Source organism: Rana temporaria, chromosome 2, assembly GCF_905171775.1.
Source record: "Rana temporaria chromosome 2, aRanTem1.1, whole genome shotgun sequence".
NCBI classification, from domain to species: Eukaryota; Metazoa; Chordata; class Amphibia; order Anura; family Ranidae; genus Rana; species Rana temporaria.
This window is the reverse complement of record NC_053490.1, coordinates 499,448,947-499,467,916: the sequence shown is the minus strand read 5'-3', so window position 1 is coordinate 499,467,916 and position 18,970 is coordinate 499,448,947. Positions and strand designations below refer to the sequence as shown.

The 18,970-nt window shown below is 42.0% G+C and overlaps 1 protein-coding gene across 5 annotated transcripts in view; it reads left to right on the top strand.

The window, feature by feature from the left end:
- GRIK1 (glutamate ionotropic receptor kainate type subunit 1) overlaps positions 1 to 18,970 on the top strand; it is a 581,617-nt gene that overhangs the window by 466,518 nt on the left and 96,129 nt on the right. For all 5 annotated transcript variants that reach the window (XM_040338856.1, XM_040338854.1, XM_040338852.1 and 2 more), the window contains 2 exons: positions 2,972 to 3,175; positions 9,115 to 9,338. In XM_040338856.1, the coding sequence (XP_040194790.1) occupies positions 2,972 to 3,175; positions 9,115 to 9,338 (428 nt within the window). The remainder of the gene's footprint in view (positions 1 to 2,971; positions 3,176 to 9,114; positions 9,339 to 18,970) is intronic.

The window sequence follows — 18,970 nt, the reverse complement described above, 5'->3', positions numbered from 1 at the left end:
GGAAAAAAACTTTTAGGAGGGAAGTTACATTTTAAATGCCCATCAATGCAGCCTTATCAGTGTCCATCTGCAGCCTTTCCCATCATTGCAAAATGATCAGTGTCCATCTGCAGCCTTGCCTCTAACAGTGTCCATCTGCAGCCTTTCCCATCATTGCAAAATTATCAGTGTCCATCTGCAGCCTTTCCCCCAACAGTGTCCATCTGCAGACTTGGCCACACATCTGCCTGCCGAGGAGGGAATGAGCGCCGCCAAGATAGACAGAGCCGGATTTCCTGTGTACTCGGCTCCTCTCGGCTCCTCTCGCAGTCCCACCCAGTCCCTCCCATTGGCCTGGCTCCTATGATGGACATAACACCGGTTCAATGGTGGGAGGTGGGACTGGGCGTGACTGCAAGACGAGCCGTGAGGAGCCGACTACACAGGACATCCGTACAACAAACAAAAGTCACTGCCCCTACCTATGACTGGTTTATACAATAAGGAGCGCTGGAAAGGGCGCATATACATACAAAAACATAGAATATCCAGGCTCAAACTTACTGACAAATCAGCAACCAACCAAATTCACCTGTCTAACTGTGTGCGTTAAAAACAGAGGTTTAGTTGCACGCATTTGCAAATGCTTGTGTAAGCTGCAGGCCCCATCAAGGCGCTCTGTATACTGCAGTCCTAACTATAACATTGCATTTAAAGTCTCCTCAGCAGGAGCACATCTGTTTTTAACGCACACAGTTAGACAGGTGAATTTGGTTGGTTGCTGATTGGTCGGTAAGTTTGAGCCTGGATATTTTATGTTTTTGTATACACAGGACATCCGGCTCTGTCTATCTCGGTGGCGCTCGTTTCCTCTTCCCCTCTGAGGCAGCTGTTCGGCGTATAACACGCACCCACAATTTTCCCCTGATTTTAAGGGGAAAAAAGTGCGTGTTATAAGCTGATAAATACGGTACATTAAGTTTATGCAAAGAGTCAATATTTGTAGTCTTGACCCTTCTTTTTCAAGACCTCTGCAATCCGCTCTGGCATGCTGTCAATCAACTTGTGGGCCACATCCTGGCTGGTGGTAGCCCATTCTTGCATAATCAATGTTTAGAGTTTGTCCGAATTTGTAGGGTTTTTTTTCTGTTTAAACCCCTTTTGGGGATTGACAAGTGGACCCAAAATGTCGATGTTTTGTTCCCCAAGCCACTTAGTTATCACTTTTGCCTTATGCCAAGGTGCTCCATCATGCTGGAAAAGGCATTTTTCATCACCAAACTGTTCTTGGATGGTTGGGAGAAGTTGCTCTCAGAGGACCATTTTGGACCATTCCTGATTAATGGATGTGTTCTTAGGCAAAATTGTGAGTAAGTCCACTCCCTTGGCTGAGAAGTAACCCCACACATGAATGGTCTCAGGATGCTTTACTGTTGGCATGACACAGGACTGATGGCAGCGCTCACCTTTCCTTCTCCGGACAAGTTTTTTCCAGTTGACCCAAACAATTGGAAAGGGTATTCTTCAGAGAAAATGACTTTACCCCAGTCCTCAGCAGTTCAATCCCTGTACCATTTGCAGAATATCAGCCTGTCCCTGATGTTTTTCCTGGAGAGAAATGTATTTTTTGCTGCCCTTCTTGACACCAGGCCATCCTCCAAAAGTCTTCACCTCACTGTACGTGCCGATGCACTCACACCTGCCTGCTGCTATTCCTGAGCAAGCTCTGCACTGGTGGTGCTCCGATCCCGCAGCTCAATCAACTGTAGGAGACTGTTCTGGTGCTTGCTGGACTTTCTTGGGTGCCCTGAAGCCTTCTTCACAAATGCAGTGGAAATACTTTCATCCGACGATTGACGGCCCCCCAGCCCCCCCATTTACATACCTGAGCCCTCGAAAATCCCACGCCGTGAACAGGCTGGCTTCTCGGCCGGGCTTCTCGGCTCATTCATTGGGTGATTGATAGCTGCGCAGCCATTGGCCTCCGCTGCTGTCAATCAAATCAGTGACGCGGCACTCCAGGGGGTGGGGCCGAGTGATACAGTCAGCAGCTATGCCAAGCTAACCCCCTTGGGAGAGCGTTTCCCAGAAGGGGGTTAGCTTTTGCGGGGAGGAGCCGAGACAGCCAAGACGAGGATTGAGGCCACTCTGTGCAAAACGAACTACACAGTGGAGGTAAGTATGATATGTTTGTTATTTAAAAAAAAAAAGAACCTTTACAACCCCTTTAAGTTCATTTTCATGCCAAAGAATTACAATTAATTGCAATTCATCTGGTCACTCTGCATATTATTCTGGAGTATATGCAAATTGCCATCATAAATAGTGAAGCAGCAGACTATGACATTTTTTTATTTTTGTCATTCTCAAAACTTTTAGCCACGGCTGTATGTAAGAGTCGGTTCACACAGCAGCGGCACGACTTCAGGGGCGACTCTGCAAGTCGTTCTGAGGACGACTTCAGAGGCGATTTTCAAAACGACTTCTGTATAGAAGTCAATGCAGGTCGCCCCGAGCCGCCCCCAAAGTCGTACAGGAAACTTTTTCTAAGTCGGAGCGACTTGCGTCGCTCCTATTAGAACGGTTCCATTGCATTGAACGGGACGCGACAAGTCAGGCGGCTGAGCCGCCTGTCGTGTCGCCCCAGGGTGAACCGGGTATTATGAAGAAGAGCAGAGGGTGTTCTGTAGTCCTGACAAACATCCTGGTGTGGCAATGTTTCATCTCCCTAGATACAGCAGATTGAGCTTTGTCACCCTAGGACATGATGTTTCTAGCAGGAACAACAGGTAAAAAAAAAAAAAAAAGCGCAAACTAATGAAGCTACAATATCTAAGGATTGGTAAATTGGAATACAGTATATTACATTTTTGTTATTGGGTTTAGCTGCTCTTTAACCAATAAGCCATGTCTTCCACTGTAGGATTGTACACTGTGATTTAATGTCTTTGATCATAGTGCAAATTATTATAATCCTTTTTCTTTGTTTTAGGAGGACCCATACGTAATGTATAGGAAGTCAGACAAGCCACTTTATGGAAATGACAGATTTGAGGGCTACTGCCTGGATTTGCTGAAAGAACTCTCCACCATTTTGGGCTTTATATATGAAGTCAGGCTGGTAGTAGATGGCAAATATGGGGCACAGAATGACAAAGGAGAGTGGAATGGAATGGTCAGAGAACTCATCGATCACGTAAGCAGCATCAGTAATCATTATGTATTTGTTGTGTGACTGACACTGTTCCTGTACTACTAGTGCGACAATAGCTGATTAAATCTCTTTGGGGTAGATTCAGGTAGAATGGCGCTTCTTTGTGCGGGCGTAAAGTATCCTATTTACGTTACGCCACCGCAACTTTTACAGGCAAGTGCCGTATTCTTAAAAGAAAGTTGCGGCGGCGTAGCGTAAATAGCCCGGCGTAAGCCCGCCTAATTCAAATTCTGAAGAGGTGGGAGTGTGTTATTTAAATCAGGCTTGACCTGACGTGATTGACGTTTTTCCCGAACGGCGCATGCGCCGTCCGTGGAATTTTTCAGTGTGCATTGCTCCGCAAGGACGTCATTGGATTCGACGTGAACGTAAATGACGTCCAGCCCCATTCACGGACGACTTGCGCAAACGACGTAACTTTTTAAAATTCGACGCGGGAACGACGGCCATACTTAACATAGGATACGCCTCATATAGCAGGGGTAACTATACGCCGGGAAAAGCCTTACAGAAACGTTGTAAATGTAGTGCTTCGGCCGGGCGTACGTTCGTGAATTCGCGTATCTAGCTGATTTACATATTCTAGGCGTAAATCAGCGTACACGCCCCTAGAGGCCAGCGTAAATATGCAGTTAAGATCCGACGGCGTAAGAGACTTACGTCGGTCGGATCTTAGTCAAATCTAGGCGTAAGTGAGTTTATGAATCAGGTGCATAGATACGACTGGCCGTACTCAAAGATACGACGGCGTATCAGGAGATACGCCGTCGTATCTTCTCTCTGAATCTACCCCAATGTGTTCGATTTTGGCTCTGGTAGTTTTTGTAATGTGATTTTGGGTGCTAAAAAGAGTATAAAAAACAAAACCACTCTCTACATGTCCACACCAATATTGTATTTTTGGAAGCTGTGGAGGAAAATTTGGGAAATAATTCATGATTTTGTTTGCCATGTTTGACCTCTCCTCTCTATGGAATTATCAGTTTAATGGCATCTCAATGTCACTTTGGAGATGAGATAACTATGGCGAGATTTATGGTCGACTACCCTTAATTTTTACTCGGTTCAGCAGTCGGAACTGTAATGATTTGGCATGTGTGTCAGCAGCCGAGGTTCGGACGTGTTTTGGCATTTACGACAACGTTATCATCTTTTAACTGGTGAAGGTCAAAAGGGTTTATACTTTTTGTACGGTAACAATTTTGTATTTGGTGGATTTACTGCAATAATACATGTTTTTCAGATAAAATATATTTTTCTTCTAGTCATTTAATTTACAAGTTATATGGGATGGATGTTACTGGCGCAAATGGAAAAAAACAAATATTTATGTTTATAAATTTGTTCTATCTTGAATGGTTTGCTGCAATCAAAAGGGTGCAAAACTCTATGGTGGCTTGCCCAAAATGTAATTGATATAGTATTCGGATTGTGCTACCCTGGTAGGTGACCTCGATCCACCTAGCCTTGTGCAATAAACAAAATTAATTAGCACCTGTGAATATCACCTTGTGCTATTCCACCACAAATTTGCTAATAAATGACAATCCACCAAAAGTATATGTGTAAATAGATATCAGCCCTTTATATTCCAAGTGCCTATATACAGATATTCTTCTAAAAAGACTATGGGCTGGATTCAGATACAAATGCCTATCTTTAGGCGGGCGTAGCGTATCTCATATACGCTACGCCGCCGTAACTTTGATTGGCAAGTCCCGTATTCAGAAAGAACTTGCGCCCGAAGTTACGGCGGTGTAGCGTATATGGGCCGGCGTAAGCCCGCCTAATTCAAAATAAGCTGGTAGGGGGCGTGGTGTATGCTAAATAGTCGTGACCCCACATAATTGATGTTACTAACGAACAGTGCATGCACCGTCCGTGAAAGTATCCCAGTGCGCATGCTCCAAATTACGCTGCAAATAGTCATTGCTTTAGACGTGAACGTAACTTACGCACAGCCCTATTCGCGTATGACTTACGCAAACGACGTAATCGACGCAAAATTCGATGCTGGCCCGACGTCCATACTTAACATTGGCTACGCCTCATATAGCAGGGGTAACTTTACGCCGGAAAAAGCCTAACGTAAACGACGTAAATCAATGCGCCGGGCGGACGTACGTTTCTGAATCGGCGTATCTATCTCATTTGCATATTCTACGTGGAAATCTACGGAAGCGCCCCTAGCGGCCAGCATAAATATGCACCCTAAGATACGACGGCGTAGGAGACTTACGTCGCTTGTATCTAGGCAACATTGAGGCGTATCTGATTCTAGGAATCAGGCGCCGAGATGCGACGCCCCGCATTCGAAGTTACGACGGCATATCTGGAGATACGCCGACGTAACTTCTTTCTGAATCTAGCCCTATGTATATATAAAAAAAATACATAAATATACCATGCACGTGTTGATATATCAAATAGTGCTCCTTAAATCATCGAAAGTATGCGCTACCCTATTACGGGGTTACAAAAAATATGGTGTCACAAAACCACAATTAATATAGTAGAAATAAAAAATAATAATAAAAAAAATATATATAAGGGAGAATTCCTGTGTGAATCCTCCTCCCTTTATTTAGAAAGTCCCAATGTGATAACCAAGTGCTCCTAACAATAAATATTCCTCCTGAGGAGTGTTCAAATGCGAAGTGATTTCACCACCTCCGTGATCGTCCCATCACCGTTAAAAATGGCCACTCACCAGATCCTGCTCAATAAATGTCTTTGGTTCATTCCCAGGATAACCACTCCTATTTTGCATCACCACAGCTGTCAAATGTCTTGAATGTATTGTTATGGCCTCTCTTTCTCTATAAAAGCTCATAGAAAATGCATGGCCATCATAGTGTAGTAGGTAAAAGAATTTATTGGTTTAAAATACAAAGCATATATTGCACTCACATCTTAGGCCCCGTACACACGGTCGGACCGAACTGATGAGAATGAACCGAAGTTCAGTTTCATCGGACCAAACCAACCGTGTGTATAGGCCATCGGTCTGTTTTCCTTCGGTCCAACATTTTAAAACATGCTTCAAAACCGAACCGATGGACCGCTGACCGATCGGACCAAACCGATGGTTAGTACAGAAAAGCATTGGTTCAAAACCCGCGCATGCTCAGAATCAAGTCGACGCATGCTTGGAAGCATTGAATTTAGTTTTATTCAGCATGTCGTGTGTTTGACGTCACCGCGTTCTGACCTGATCGGTTTTTGGAACGATGGTGTGTACGCATCATCAGACCATCAGGCCACTTCAGCGGTGAACCGATGAAAGCGGTCCGTCGGACCATTCTCATCGGTTTTGTCCGACCGTGTGTACAGGGCCTGAGTGTGCCTGTATGCCGGCACCAAGCTTCTCCAGCCGTGTATGCAAAAAAATTAGAGAATAAGCGTTCCTCTATCGCGTTCCCCCCGAGCCTTTCTTGCGATCGGCGTGTTGTCCCGTGGGTATCAGCAGCCTCTGAATGCTTATTCTCTAATTTTTTTAGTCAGTTAATGTTACAGTGTGAAGAAGATATATATACATCCCAGGTGTTGTACATATATTTATACACTGTATAGCTTAGCTAGATCAGTTCTTCCTAATTTACTGGCAGGTTCCTTTAAATATTGTACCTGCTGGTTGTCTATAGTATGCCTGTGAAAACGTCTTTGAGAACCCTGGTCTTGCCCCAGGGAACATGTATCACTGGAATTTTTTTTTTTTAAACGGTCGTTTTTTCTGGAGCAGTGTTTTTCCCATTCATTATTTTTATTGTAGTTTTCAGGAATAACAGAAAAAAAAGGGGGGAATGGGGGGGTTACACATTTAACCATATATTAGGACATTTGAAATATATGGGCACAACTGAAAGAACAGTTATAATAAACACATGTTAACATTGCAATCTATTTCAAGGTATAAGGTCAGGAAAATCATCCGATATCCTCAGACACCCCATCTGGGAACAAGTAGTGTCGCGAGGGGAAGATGATTCATTTAACAATCAATTTCCGATTCAATAGATTCTTATTAAAGATTAAAGATCGAATAACATCAGTCTGGATATAAGTGAAATTTCAATAATAAAAAAAAAAATTAAAAAATTAAATACATAAATAAAACACAGATTAGAGATAATAAAACTACTATCAACAAGTCGGAATTTATGCTTATATATTTAAACTATTTCAATAATCAGGCTCAAGGATCACGGAGATTGGAGGTATTTAATCCACCGGAACCATACCTCGTCAAATCTCGCTTGCTTGTCTTTAAGGATGCTGGTCAATTTTTCATTGACCATAAACCATGAAAGTTTACTTTTTAACACCCTAATACTTATAATTGAAGTTTTCCATGCACGTGCTATCGCAATTTTGGCTGCAGAGAAAATAAAAAAGATAAGAATCTGAATATGTCTAGGGGTCCCCTCTACCAAGTCTACAAACAGCGCTGTTTTAGGATTATTAGGTATATTATGTCCAGTCACTGAGTGGATCAAAGTAAAAACTTCGACCCAAAAGCGTTGAACCTTGGGACAGGTTCACCAGACATGAAACATGGTACCCTCTTGTCCGCATTCTCTGAAGCATAGGGGTGACGCATCAGGATATATTTTTGCTAATTTTGCCAGAACTAAATACCATCTGTATAGTACCTTAAAATTTGCTTCCACTAGGGAACTATTAAGTATCCCTCTGTGAACCATGGTCGACCAGCGCTCCCAGATCTCATCCTCTATAGTTTCACCTAGGTCTGATTCCCATGCCAATTGGTAAGAGGGTTTGGTCTGTCTATTATTGAAGAGATTATATAGATCTGAGATTCCTCCACGCGATTCAGGCCTATATAGGCATTTGTTTTCACATAAGGACTTAGAGGTTATATCTTCTAGATCTGTATCAAGAGATTTTATGAAGCGAGTGATCTGATGAAGGCGAAAGGATTCTGTCTGAGGCATTTGCATTTTTTCCTGGAAGTATTGCCGAGGCTTTAAGCATCATTTAAATCACTGCTCCAGAAAAAACGACTGTTTTTAAAACTTTTTCCATTGATACATGTTACCTGGGGCAAGACCCGGGTTCTCAAAGACATTTTCCGACAATAACTTGCATATGGGGCTTTAAAATGAGCACTTTTGAATTCGAACGTTCGAGTCCCATTGACGTTCGGTCCGTTCGAAGGTTCTGGTGCGAACTGAACGCGGGGGTGTTCGGCTCATCCCTACTCTTAAGGCATACCAACTTGTTTTGGAAGCTTGTTTTAGCACCAGTCAACTCGCTGTATGAGAGTGAAGTGTGGTGTGGCCATGTGGATGATCATCATCAGCTTCCTGTAACTGTTGTGTGCTGTGGTGAAAAGTTTTAATTGTCTTGTGACAATGCTGCTGAATGGGTCTGTGCTGTTCCCACCTGTGCCTGCTGAGACTGTCTCTTTGATGCACAGCACTTTCTCTTTGATGCACTGGGCTGTCTCTTTGCTGGATTGGGCTGTCTTTGCTGAGCTGGGCTGTCTTTGATGCACTGGGGTCTCTTTTTGCTCCACTTAAGAAATCAGTTTGAAGTACACCCCCCCCCCTCCCCCCTAGCATTTCTAGCTGTGGCCATCTTGACTAAGGGCATGTAGAATTTACCTCCTGGAATTTATCTGCCCTTAGCTTAAGCATGCAGGCAGGAGGCTGAAAAAAAAACTCCTTCCCTTCTGAAGACCCCTGGTATGACATAATTATAGCCTAAGCCAGAAACCAGGAAGTAACTGAAGAAAAGTAAAAAAAAAAAAATAAGTTTAAAATAAGTAAATAAAATATATCTTCCTATGTATTTACTATTGCTAGCAGCATAAGGATTAAAAACATTTGATTGAGAGAGTTTATTTTCATTTTAAATACTGCTAACCAAATAAGAAAACCAACTTTCTCTATTTGCAGAAAGCAGATTTGGCTGTCGCCCCCCTGACCATCACCTACGTTAGAGAAAAAGTCATCGATTTCTCCAAACCCTTCATGACTCTGGGGATCAGCATCCTATACCGGAAACCTAACGGTACCAATCCTGGAGTTTTCTCCTTCCTCAACCCCCTCTCCCCTGATATCTGGATGTACGTGCTCCTCGCCTGCCTGGGAGTCAGTTGTGTCTTGTTTGTCATCGCGAGGTAAGGCACATTCCTATTAACATTCATGGTAATCGCCGTTCTCTCGGCTCTCGCCACACTTTACAGGCTGTGCTAATGAAACTTTGAATATTCTCATTTATAATAGTTAAAATTCAAGCCGTGATTTGATTTTCTACCTCCAAAGTTTCTTTGCTATTGCTTACTGTCCTCAGCACATGCTTATTGTATTAATGAAAATATGGAGGCAAAAAATTGATACAGAGTTCCATGTATTCCATATATACAATCGTTAAAATAATATTAAACTTGAAAAATGGGTTGTGTGTAATTACCAGTAATCTTTCTTTTTAATAATCTCCTGCTATCCCCGGTTAACTAGTTGAAATGTTTATTCAGACTGAATGTGGAAGTGTTTGCACTGGTGTTTTTTTTCCATAAAAATAACAAACACCTCCTTTGTGCAGTGGATTTGCACAGGGCAGCCCGAGTGCCCCCACAGCAAGCAGCTTTCTAGTGGGGCATTCAAACCAAGTCACAGCTCCCTCTGTCGATTCAGACAGGGAGCCCTGGTTCAGCCACACCCTCTCTATCTCCCGATTGGCTAAATGACTTTGATTGACAGCAGCAGGAGCCAATAGCACCACTGATGGGTCTCAGCCAATGAGGAGGGAGAGTCCCAGACAGCCAAATCACTCGTGGACATTGCTGGACAGAGATGGGGCTTAGGTAAGTATTAGGGAGTGCTGGGGCAGCTGTTGCAAACAGAAGGCTTTTTATATTAATACATATATAGCACCCTGTAGTTTAGGCAGTGAGCTCCTCATAAATTTGCTTGCCAGGAGTAGTTATCCTGGCTGATTTATAGAGATCTGTTGATTTCTCCCTAAGTTTGGCCTTGTTGCACTTTTCTCTTCTACCGCTAGGTGGCCGGGTACTTGGTGGTACTAAATATGAGAAGGGCAACCCAAGGTCAAGTTATGGGTATGTGGGGTATCTCAGCCAATGGGCAGGGGTTTTCTTGAATCCTTTGTCCTGCTGGGAGAACCTATATATTCGGGTGGAGTCAAGTGATCTGTATTCTTAGTGAATTTTTTTCCTGTGACCACTTTCAGTGTTGACAGGTGAATCCCTCCCACCAAGCCATTGTGTTCTACCAGCAGGGGTTCGGCGGAAGCCATCCCCGCCGGGAGAACACAATGGCTTGGTGGGGGGATTCACCTGTCAAATAGGTGTGTGCCAGCATCTTGTCTTGCATACTAACATTACATTGTCATGCCACAAATGCGAATGTAATTACGTACTAAGAGGAATTTCAGGTCTTGAGTGCCACCCTTTGGGCCCCCTCTGTTAATTTCGTGTTTGGTGAGCATTGATTCCGAGCATGCGTATTTGTACTTTCGACTTTTGTGTGACAGATTTGTGTACTGACCATATGAAAATCTGAAATGGAGCCATTGTCCGCTGAAAATTTACTAGCCTGTCACCCAACATTTGTTGGCCGAAAATTGGAAAACAATTGCCAGAAGGAGCAAACTAACGGTAAGAATTTAGGACAACAGTCTGTCAACAAACAATCCCCTTCCAACAATCGTATCGTGTGTACGAGGCTATAGAGTTTGACCAAGTCTTCCCAGGGCATTTACCATCCAATTAACCTGGTCAGACACATCCACTCCCTTCCCCATCGCTACAGGTTTATTTAAGGTCAGTTGTGATGACGGTTGTGGCCATCACTTCTCTATGCCTTGATAGAGGACTGCTCTTGGTGACCAGGGCACAAATGTTTTTACTAAAACTAATGCTAGTCACATATATTCATATTTTTCTTGTTCAGTCTCGCAACCTGAACAAAAATAATCAACAGATTCTCCCACCATGCTAAACAACATGGATGGATGAATCAACCCTTCCAGCTATTGTATTCTAATTCTCTTCTCAGAATACCCCAAATGTGACTGCAGTGACCGTTCGGCCAAGAATTTTCCACCCAGCTGTTTTGATTTTCAGATCAACGTTTGTTGGGTTGTTTCAACAGGAATACACTATATTATGTACTGTGCCACGTTTGGCCAGCTTTAAACTGGCCGTCCCCAAGCAAAAATCAAGGCAACAAATACGACGATAAAGGAATATAAAAAGGAAGAAAAGGAGTGAGGCCTCGTACACACGACCGTTTTTCTCAGTAAAAAACAGCAAGAAAACTGCTGGCAGAGCTTTCTTGCAGATAAAACCGTTTGTGCGTACAAGGCTTTCAGGTTTCTCATCTGGAAATCTGGCCAGAATCTCGACGAGAAAAATAGAGAACCTGCACTCAATTTTCTCGTTGAGTTTCTTGTTGGCCTGTTTCCCGACGAGAAACCCAAGAGTGTGTATACTTACCTGTCCTGTGGAAACCCACGCATGCTCGAAATGACTTTGACACATGCGCGGTAGCTTCCACGGCATACGTAAGGTGAAGCAAGATATTGGCGACGGCATCGAATGTGACGAGCGCATGCTCGCCGTACGCAATGATGTCACCGCATTCTTGCCTTTCAAGAGAACCGTGGTTCTTTTGAAATGTCGGTGTGTACACTCGGGCGGCAAGAGATTCTTGCCAAGAATCTCGTCGGGAAAAACAATGTTTTTTTCCTGACGAGATTCTTGCCCGTGTGTACGAGGCCTGAGACCTTAATTGGCCTTTAATGACCTGACTCGGAGCAAGCTTGAAAATTTGAAAATCACAAATTGCAACTTCATTGTCAGGATGACCGTTCCAGAGCCTGCAGCTTCAAAAAAGCAAGTCTGCAAACTCTACTCCTTAATTGTATTCTGAAAGGTTCCCTTGAAGCCCTTGATCAGAGGACTTATTCTAGTTGTTGTTCTTGTGCTTTCCACAAGTGCACAGATTGTTTTTTAATGGTGGTGGTAAACACAGGCAGCAGAAATAATAACTTTTCCCACCACACTGAGAATATAAATGATGTACATGATGCTCTTGCTGCTCCCTAACCACAAACTGATATGAATAATAAATGAATATATTCTCTTAATTAAAGTGAACCACCATTGTTGGCTATTATCCCCATGCAACATGTAAATATTATATGTTATATGGATGTGACGTGGGGATATACATGAAATAGGTGGTGGTAGGCTTTAATTGGAAGCATGTATTAATATATTATTAATATATGTTTGTAATTGGGAGTAGCAGTACAGTCATTTACATCATTTATATTCTTAGTAGGACCCAAAGTGATTGTAATTGGTTTTAATTGTGTCGTGTTTATTTTACATAATTAAAACTATCTATAAACTTCAACCTGTTATTATTCGCATTGAGGAAACTTTTCCCATCTCTCAGTGCTGACTTTTCCTTCTACAAATGCTAGTTCCCTGGTTGTCATACTGACCCTTTTACTTTAAAGCCTTAGTTTATCAAAAATAAAAAAAATACAAAATCAGCACAAGGGCCACTTACCTTCAGTGAGATGTGTCCCTTGAGCTGCTGTGTCTTCCTTTTGCCAAAATATTCCTCCTCTAATGCCCACCCACCCTTTGGAATCTTCCGAAGGGTGGGTGGGGTGGAGTGGGATTAAAAGAGCTAGGGGGCTATGACGGACACTCATCAAGAATGCCCAACTATGTCCATCCTTTCAACTCCCTCCTGAAATTATTGAATCTGTTACTACACCTTCTATGAATGTAACAGGGTCTGTAAATGGAGGGTTGAACCTATTAATCATCTGCCCTTCCTCTATTCATAAGTACTGTTTAATTCATGGAAGTTGTAGTGATGGCATCTACAGGGGCATCTATGAATGGAGCACAAGGGGGTGGCATAGTTGAGCACTCTTAATAAGTGCTTTTCATTACCCCTTTGTTCTATTAACTTGTGGTGGGGGTGGGGACATCAAAGTTGGAAGATTTCAACAAAAGGAGGACATAACAGCACAAGGGACACATCTCACTGAAGGTAATTGAGGTCCCTTGTGCTGACTTATTTTTATTTTGTTTTTGGTAAAATGGCTTTCAATATATGAAGTCACTAACACAAAACACGTATACAGATAAGGAGGTCTGACTTTTCTTTGATTCCCCTGTGTTTTTAAAACGAAGTTCCAGGCAAAAATAGAACTCAGTCTCAAACAAAAGCCTGAAGGCTTCACTGCCAGTTTCCCTTACTTGCAAGCTGATGTATGGATCGGCTTGGGGTGCCGACATCACAGGCTCCCTGGATAGGTAAGTGTCCTTATATTAAAAGTCAGCATCTGCAGTTATTATAGCTGCTGACTTTTTTTTCCCCCCAGGCTGGAACTCCGGTGTAAGTCAGAAAGTTGGTATGCCAGCCAGGCAACTAGCATTTTGAGCATGTGTTTGTCAGAGATAGCCAATATTTGTATCTCTAAAGAAATGTATTTTAAAATGTATCTAAACCCAAAGCTTTTGTTTTTAGTTTTGGATCATTTACAGTGGGGAAGGGTTAGAGCCCATGTCAAGTTTTTTTTTGCTGTGTGTCCCCTTACTAAGGAGGATTCACTCTCTCTATTTCTCCTGGTGACCCCTGTCACTGAGATTGAGTTTGATCAAAAATGTAAAATCTTTAGTTGTCATCTCAACAGGAATAAAGGGAAAACCGTCCAATGCGGATACTTGTTCTGTTGACAACTAAGTGGCAGGAGATACACAAGACCCTTAGAAGTCTTTGGGGCTGTAACATGACTGTGGATATAAATATATGTAAAAATATAGGTCTCAGTAAGTATGCATTGTACAGGACTCTGGGAATGTGTCTTGAACAGCAGGTATATTTCCCCAAAATTAGAGTTATGGTCCATTTAAGGGGGTCAGTTTGAATTTTGAGTACTCAGAGGATTTCACCCATGCAGAGTGGGGGATTCTAGGTAGTCTGGTTGGAAATTGGACTGATTGTCGGTAATCTCTGAATTGATAAGTGTTTATTAGGGACCTGGAACATCTGAGGTTCAAAGAGTTTTGGGAGGGAAGAACCTCCAAACTCTGACTACATAGACTCTGGCTCTGAAGGGGTAAGCCACAGTAATGTGAGTGTTGAAAGGCAACAGGAAGTGTGTCACTGGAGAGGTTCACAGCCAGGCTGTGAGCATGATAAACCCTCTGGCAACTGAGACGCTGGTTGCTGAACCCCATGGCCTGTCCGGCACCCTGATACGAGGAAGAACCCTAACCCCCCAGTGTGGGACCAAGAGACTGGCGGTGAGGATGTGGGGTTATCTCTTTTATGCCCGAACTACAAACTGTTTTTGCTTTAGTTTTGATTGAGAAAAGCTCTTTGAGAATACTTGTTTTGAAGATACCAATAAAGCGACTGAGGAAGAAAAGTGTTACTGCGCTGATCTAATTATCCAGAGGTATTAAATCTCTGAGAGTATGGACATAAGTGAAATATCAGGGCCACAATGTGCCCAATCTTAAATGTGAATAACCTGAATACAAACAATATATAAAAAATATAAGAAATATATAAATCATACAAATGTGACACAGTGATTTCAAACTTGAATCATATATCTAGATCAGTATGTCAGCATACAATCCATATGCCACAGTGCTTCTATGAGAAAAATGGCTGTTGCTGCTACTGACCAACCAAATAGTGAAAACAATACGAAAGATATTACAAAAAATATTGTGTATATATGTGTATAAAACCACAATATGCAGTATGCCATCTGCACCGTGAATTGTCCAATAACCGATATTGGAACAAAATAAATATCAAAAAAGTGAAATAATTATCAAACAACCATACAAATGTGCAATGTGCTGACTGCACTTAAAAATAGTCCAAATGGCAGGCAATCTTGCTCTTATACAATAGGTTCCAGCAAACAATAGGTTCCAGCAAACACAAGGTTCAATGTTGGTAGTACTGTGTCCAGGAAAGTGCCGCTATCTCTTCCACTCTTCTCATAGAAGCACTGTGGCATATGGATTGTATGCTGACATACTGATCTAGATATATGATTCAAGTTTGAAATCACTGTGTCACATTTGTATGATTTATATATTTCTTATATTTTTTATATATTGTTTGTATTCAGGTTATTCACATTTAAGATTGGGCACATTGTGGCCCTGATATTTCACTTATGTCCATACTCCCAGAGATTTAATACCTCTGGATAATTATATCAGCGCAGTAACACTTTTCTTCCTCATGCACTATTGACCCCCACTAAGGGCACACAGTACTGCAGCAGATCACGGTTCACATTTATTTATTTATTTTCTTTTGCGCCGGTGACATTCACAACCAATAAAGCGACTGTTTGCTTTTACCAAACTCGGCTGGTTGACATTCCCGGGCTACCTAATATCAAAGCATATCATAAAGGGTGAGGGTGGGATTGATTAGCTTAGAAATCTGTTGCAAAGTTTCTTACCTGGAGATTCTGCCAGCAACAGAACTTCCTGCTTCAGACTGGCAGCACTAAGCCACTGCCCCATAATAAGCAGCAGCAATGTCAGCCTGTTGCAAAAGCTCTCTCAGTTGGTCATTAGGATGCCCATAAAGTCTTCTGCAGACTTGATAGGCGATCAAAGTGCCAACCAAAGAGGTGCACATGGCAGCCTGACAACACCTCTACTAATCGAGAGGCACTGGCTTAGCGTTGTCAGACAGCAACAGAAAGTGCTGTTATTGGCAAGATCTCCAGGTTACAAATTTTTACAAAACACACATGGAGTTAATGCCTATATATTTACCTGCAACTAATTTTGTTAGTGACTTTTAATTATTTTGCTTGCTTGCTGTTCCATTTTTTGGTTATTGTATTTTATTGTATTTTATATAGAGAGTTTTAAATACTCCTTGTAATAGTTTCATAAATAATATCCCTACTTAAAGGCTGATGATGAGCACAATTATCTTTTTGTTTAGTCCTTAGTTTATGCCTGAACCATGCAGGACTATGATAAAGGAAACATTAATGCCCTGTACACACGATCAGTTCGTCTGATGAAAACGGACCGATGGATTTTTTCATCAGTCTTGCCTACACACCATCGGTTAAAAATCCGATCGTGTCCAACGCGGTGACGTAAAACACAACGACGTGCTGAGAAAAATTAAGTTCATTGCTTCCGAGCATGCGTCGACTTGATTCTGAGCATGCATGGATTTTTGCGATGGATTTTTCTATCGTTTTTTTTACCATAAGAAAAATTTAAAACAGGTTCTATTTTTTTTCACCGATGGGAAAAAACTGATGGGGCCCATACACGATCGGTTAGTTCCGATGGAAACGGTCTATCGGTCCGTTTTCATCAGACAAACCGATCGTGTGTACAGGGCATTACAAGTGCATCTAAAAAACTAGAATACCATCAAAAAGTAAATTTATTTCAGTAATTCAATAAACAAATGAAATTCATATATTATATAGATGTGTTACACACAGATTGATATATTTCAAGCATTTCTTTATTTAGATTTTGATGATTATGGCTTACAGCTAGTGAAAACGAACATTTTTAATACAGAAATGTTGGCTTACTGAAAAGTATGTCCATGTACAGTATGATATGGATTTAATACTTGGTTGGGGCTCCTTTTGCATGAATTATTGCATCAAAGCAGTGCGGCACGGAGACGGTCAGCCTGTGGCACTGCTGAGGTGTTATGGAAGGTTGCTTTGATAGCGGCCTTCAGCTCGTCTGCATTGCCAGGTCTGGTGTCTCTCATCTTCCTCTTGACAACACCCCACAGATTCTCTATGGGGTTTAGGTCAGGCACATTTGCTGGCCAATCAAGCACAGTGATGCCATGATCATTGAACCAGGTATTGATATTAAAAAATGTTGAGATGCACCTGTATATTATTGTTTATATTATTATTATATGAATACAGTATATGTGTGCATTCCAACGTTAATATTATTGTTTTTCAGCCAGCATTTTGATAGCTTGTCTGGATCATAAAGAGAAAGGGGCAGATCCACGTAGCGCTGCGCATTCCTCCGTCCGGCATAGCGTATCTCTGATACGCTACGCCGCCGTAACTTACAGGTTTTTTTTGTATCCTAAAAGAATTTCCGCCGAAAGTTACGGCGGCGTAGCGTAACTTAGGCGGCGTAAGGGCGCGCAATTCAAATGGATGTGATGGGGGCGTGTTTTATGTAAATACGTCTTGACCTGAGGTAATTGATGTTTTTTTTCAACTGCGCATGCGCCGTCCGTGGGGGTATCCCAGTGCGCATGCTCGAAATTAAACCGGAACAAGCCAATGCTTACGACGGTGACGTCATTTTACGCAAAGCCCTATTCGCGAACGACTTACGCAAACGACGTAACATTTTCAAATTTTGACGCGGGAATGACGGCCATACTTAACATAGGATACGCCTCATATAGCAGGGGTAACTATACGCCGAAAAAAGCCTTACGGAAACAACTTAAAAAATGCGCCGGCCGGACGTACGTTCAGGGATCGCCGTATCTAGCTAATTTGCATACTCGACGCATAATTCGATGGAAACGCCACCTAGCGGCCAGAGTAAATATGCACCTATGATCCGACGGCATACTAAGACGTACGCCTGTCGGATCGAGCCCAGATTCAGTCGTATCTTGTTTTGTGGATACAAAACACAGATACGACGGGGAATTTTAAAAATTACGCGGCGTATCCATAGATACGCCGGCGTAATTTGTTTGTGGATCTGGCCCAAACTCATTTAATATGCACATACAACCAGAAAAAACCTGATGCACTTTTTTGCATTCAAAATAAAAAAAAATGCTTAAAATCTGCTTCTTTTTGGCTAAGTACATTCAAAGTCAGCTTTGAATATTTACTTGTTAATTAGTGGGTTTATTACAATCTGGTTTCATTACTCCAGCTCAGCTAAGCCCCCTGAGTTATAAGAGTTAATAAATTCACAGATTAATCATAGTGTTGAAACAGTAATTAAAATGTATTTGGTATGACATTGGCAATTAAAAGAGGTTTGCAATTATAAATGCTGTAGACATTCTCTGAAAGTACAGTGGGGAAGAAAAAGAGTCTTCTACTGGCTGGCTCGCCAATTATCACATAGGCTCAGAGGGTTCATTTTTATTATTTTGGACTTTTTTTTTTGTTTCCACTAACAGACTGTGGCATTAAATAGATATGTTACCTTTCATTTGTAAAGAGACATTCTTTTTAAGTGTAGCTTGAGGACACATTAGTAAAGTACCCCAGGAGATGTATTACCTAATACCACTTGGTATAACAGCTACCTATCTCTCATTTACTGCACACAGCTGCATCTGGAGTAAGTCTGTTAATTACTGCAATGAGTAGCATAGTGTTCCTTGGGTGGTGTTCATTATTACCAGAAACTGTTACATCAAAGTATCCCTGCAGTAGCCGGTCTAATTAAAAAATCAGGATATTGTTTTAAAAGAAAGAACCTTTGAAATCACTATAAACAAGCAAATAACTTTGCCTGCCTTGTTATAGTAATAAAGCACGTCATAGTTCCCTCTATGTCCAACTCCCTCACCTTTGTGCCTGCTGATGCTACATAATTTATGTATTAGCAGAGTAGGAAACATTTGCATAATGGGCACCGTGCTGTTTTATGTTTTGGACTAGTGAAACAGTAACAAAAAGGCGTGGCATGCACAGGAACAAATATGGTTTCCCTGTCTACAGGTTTAC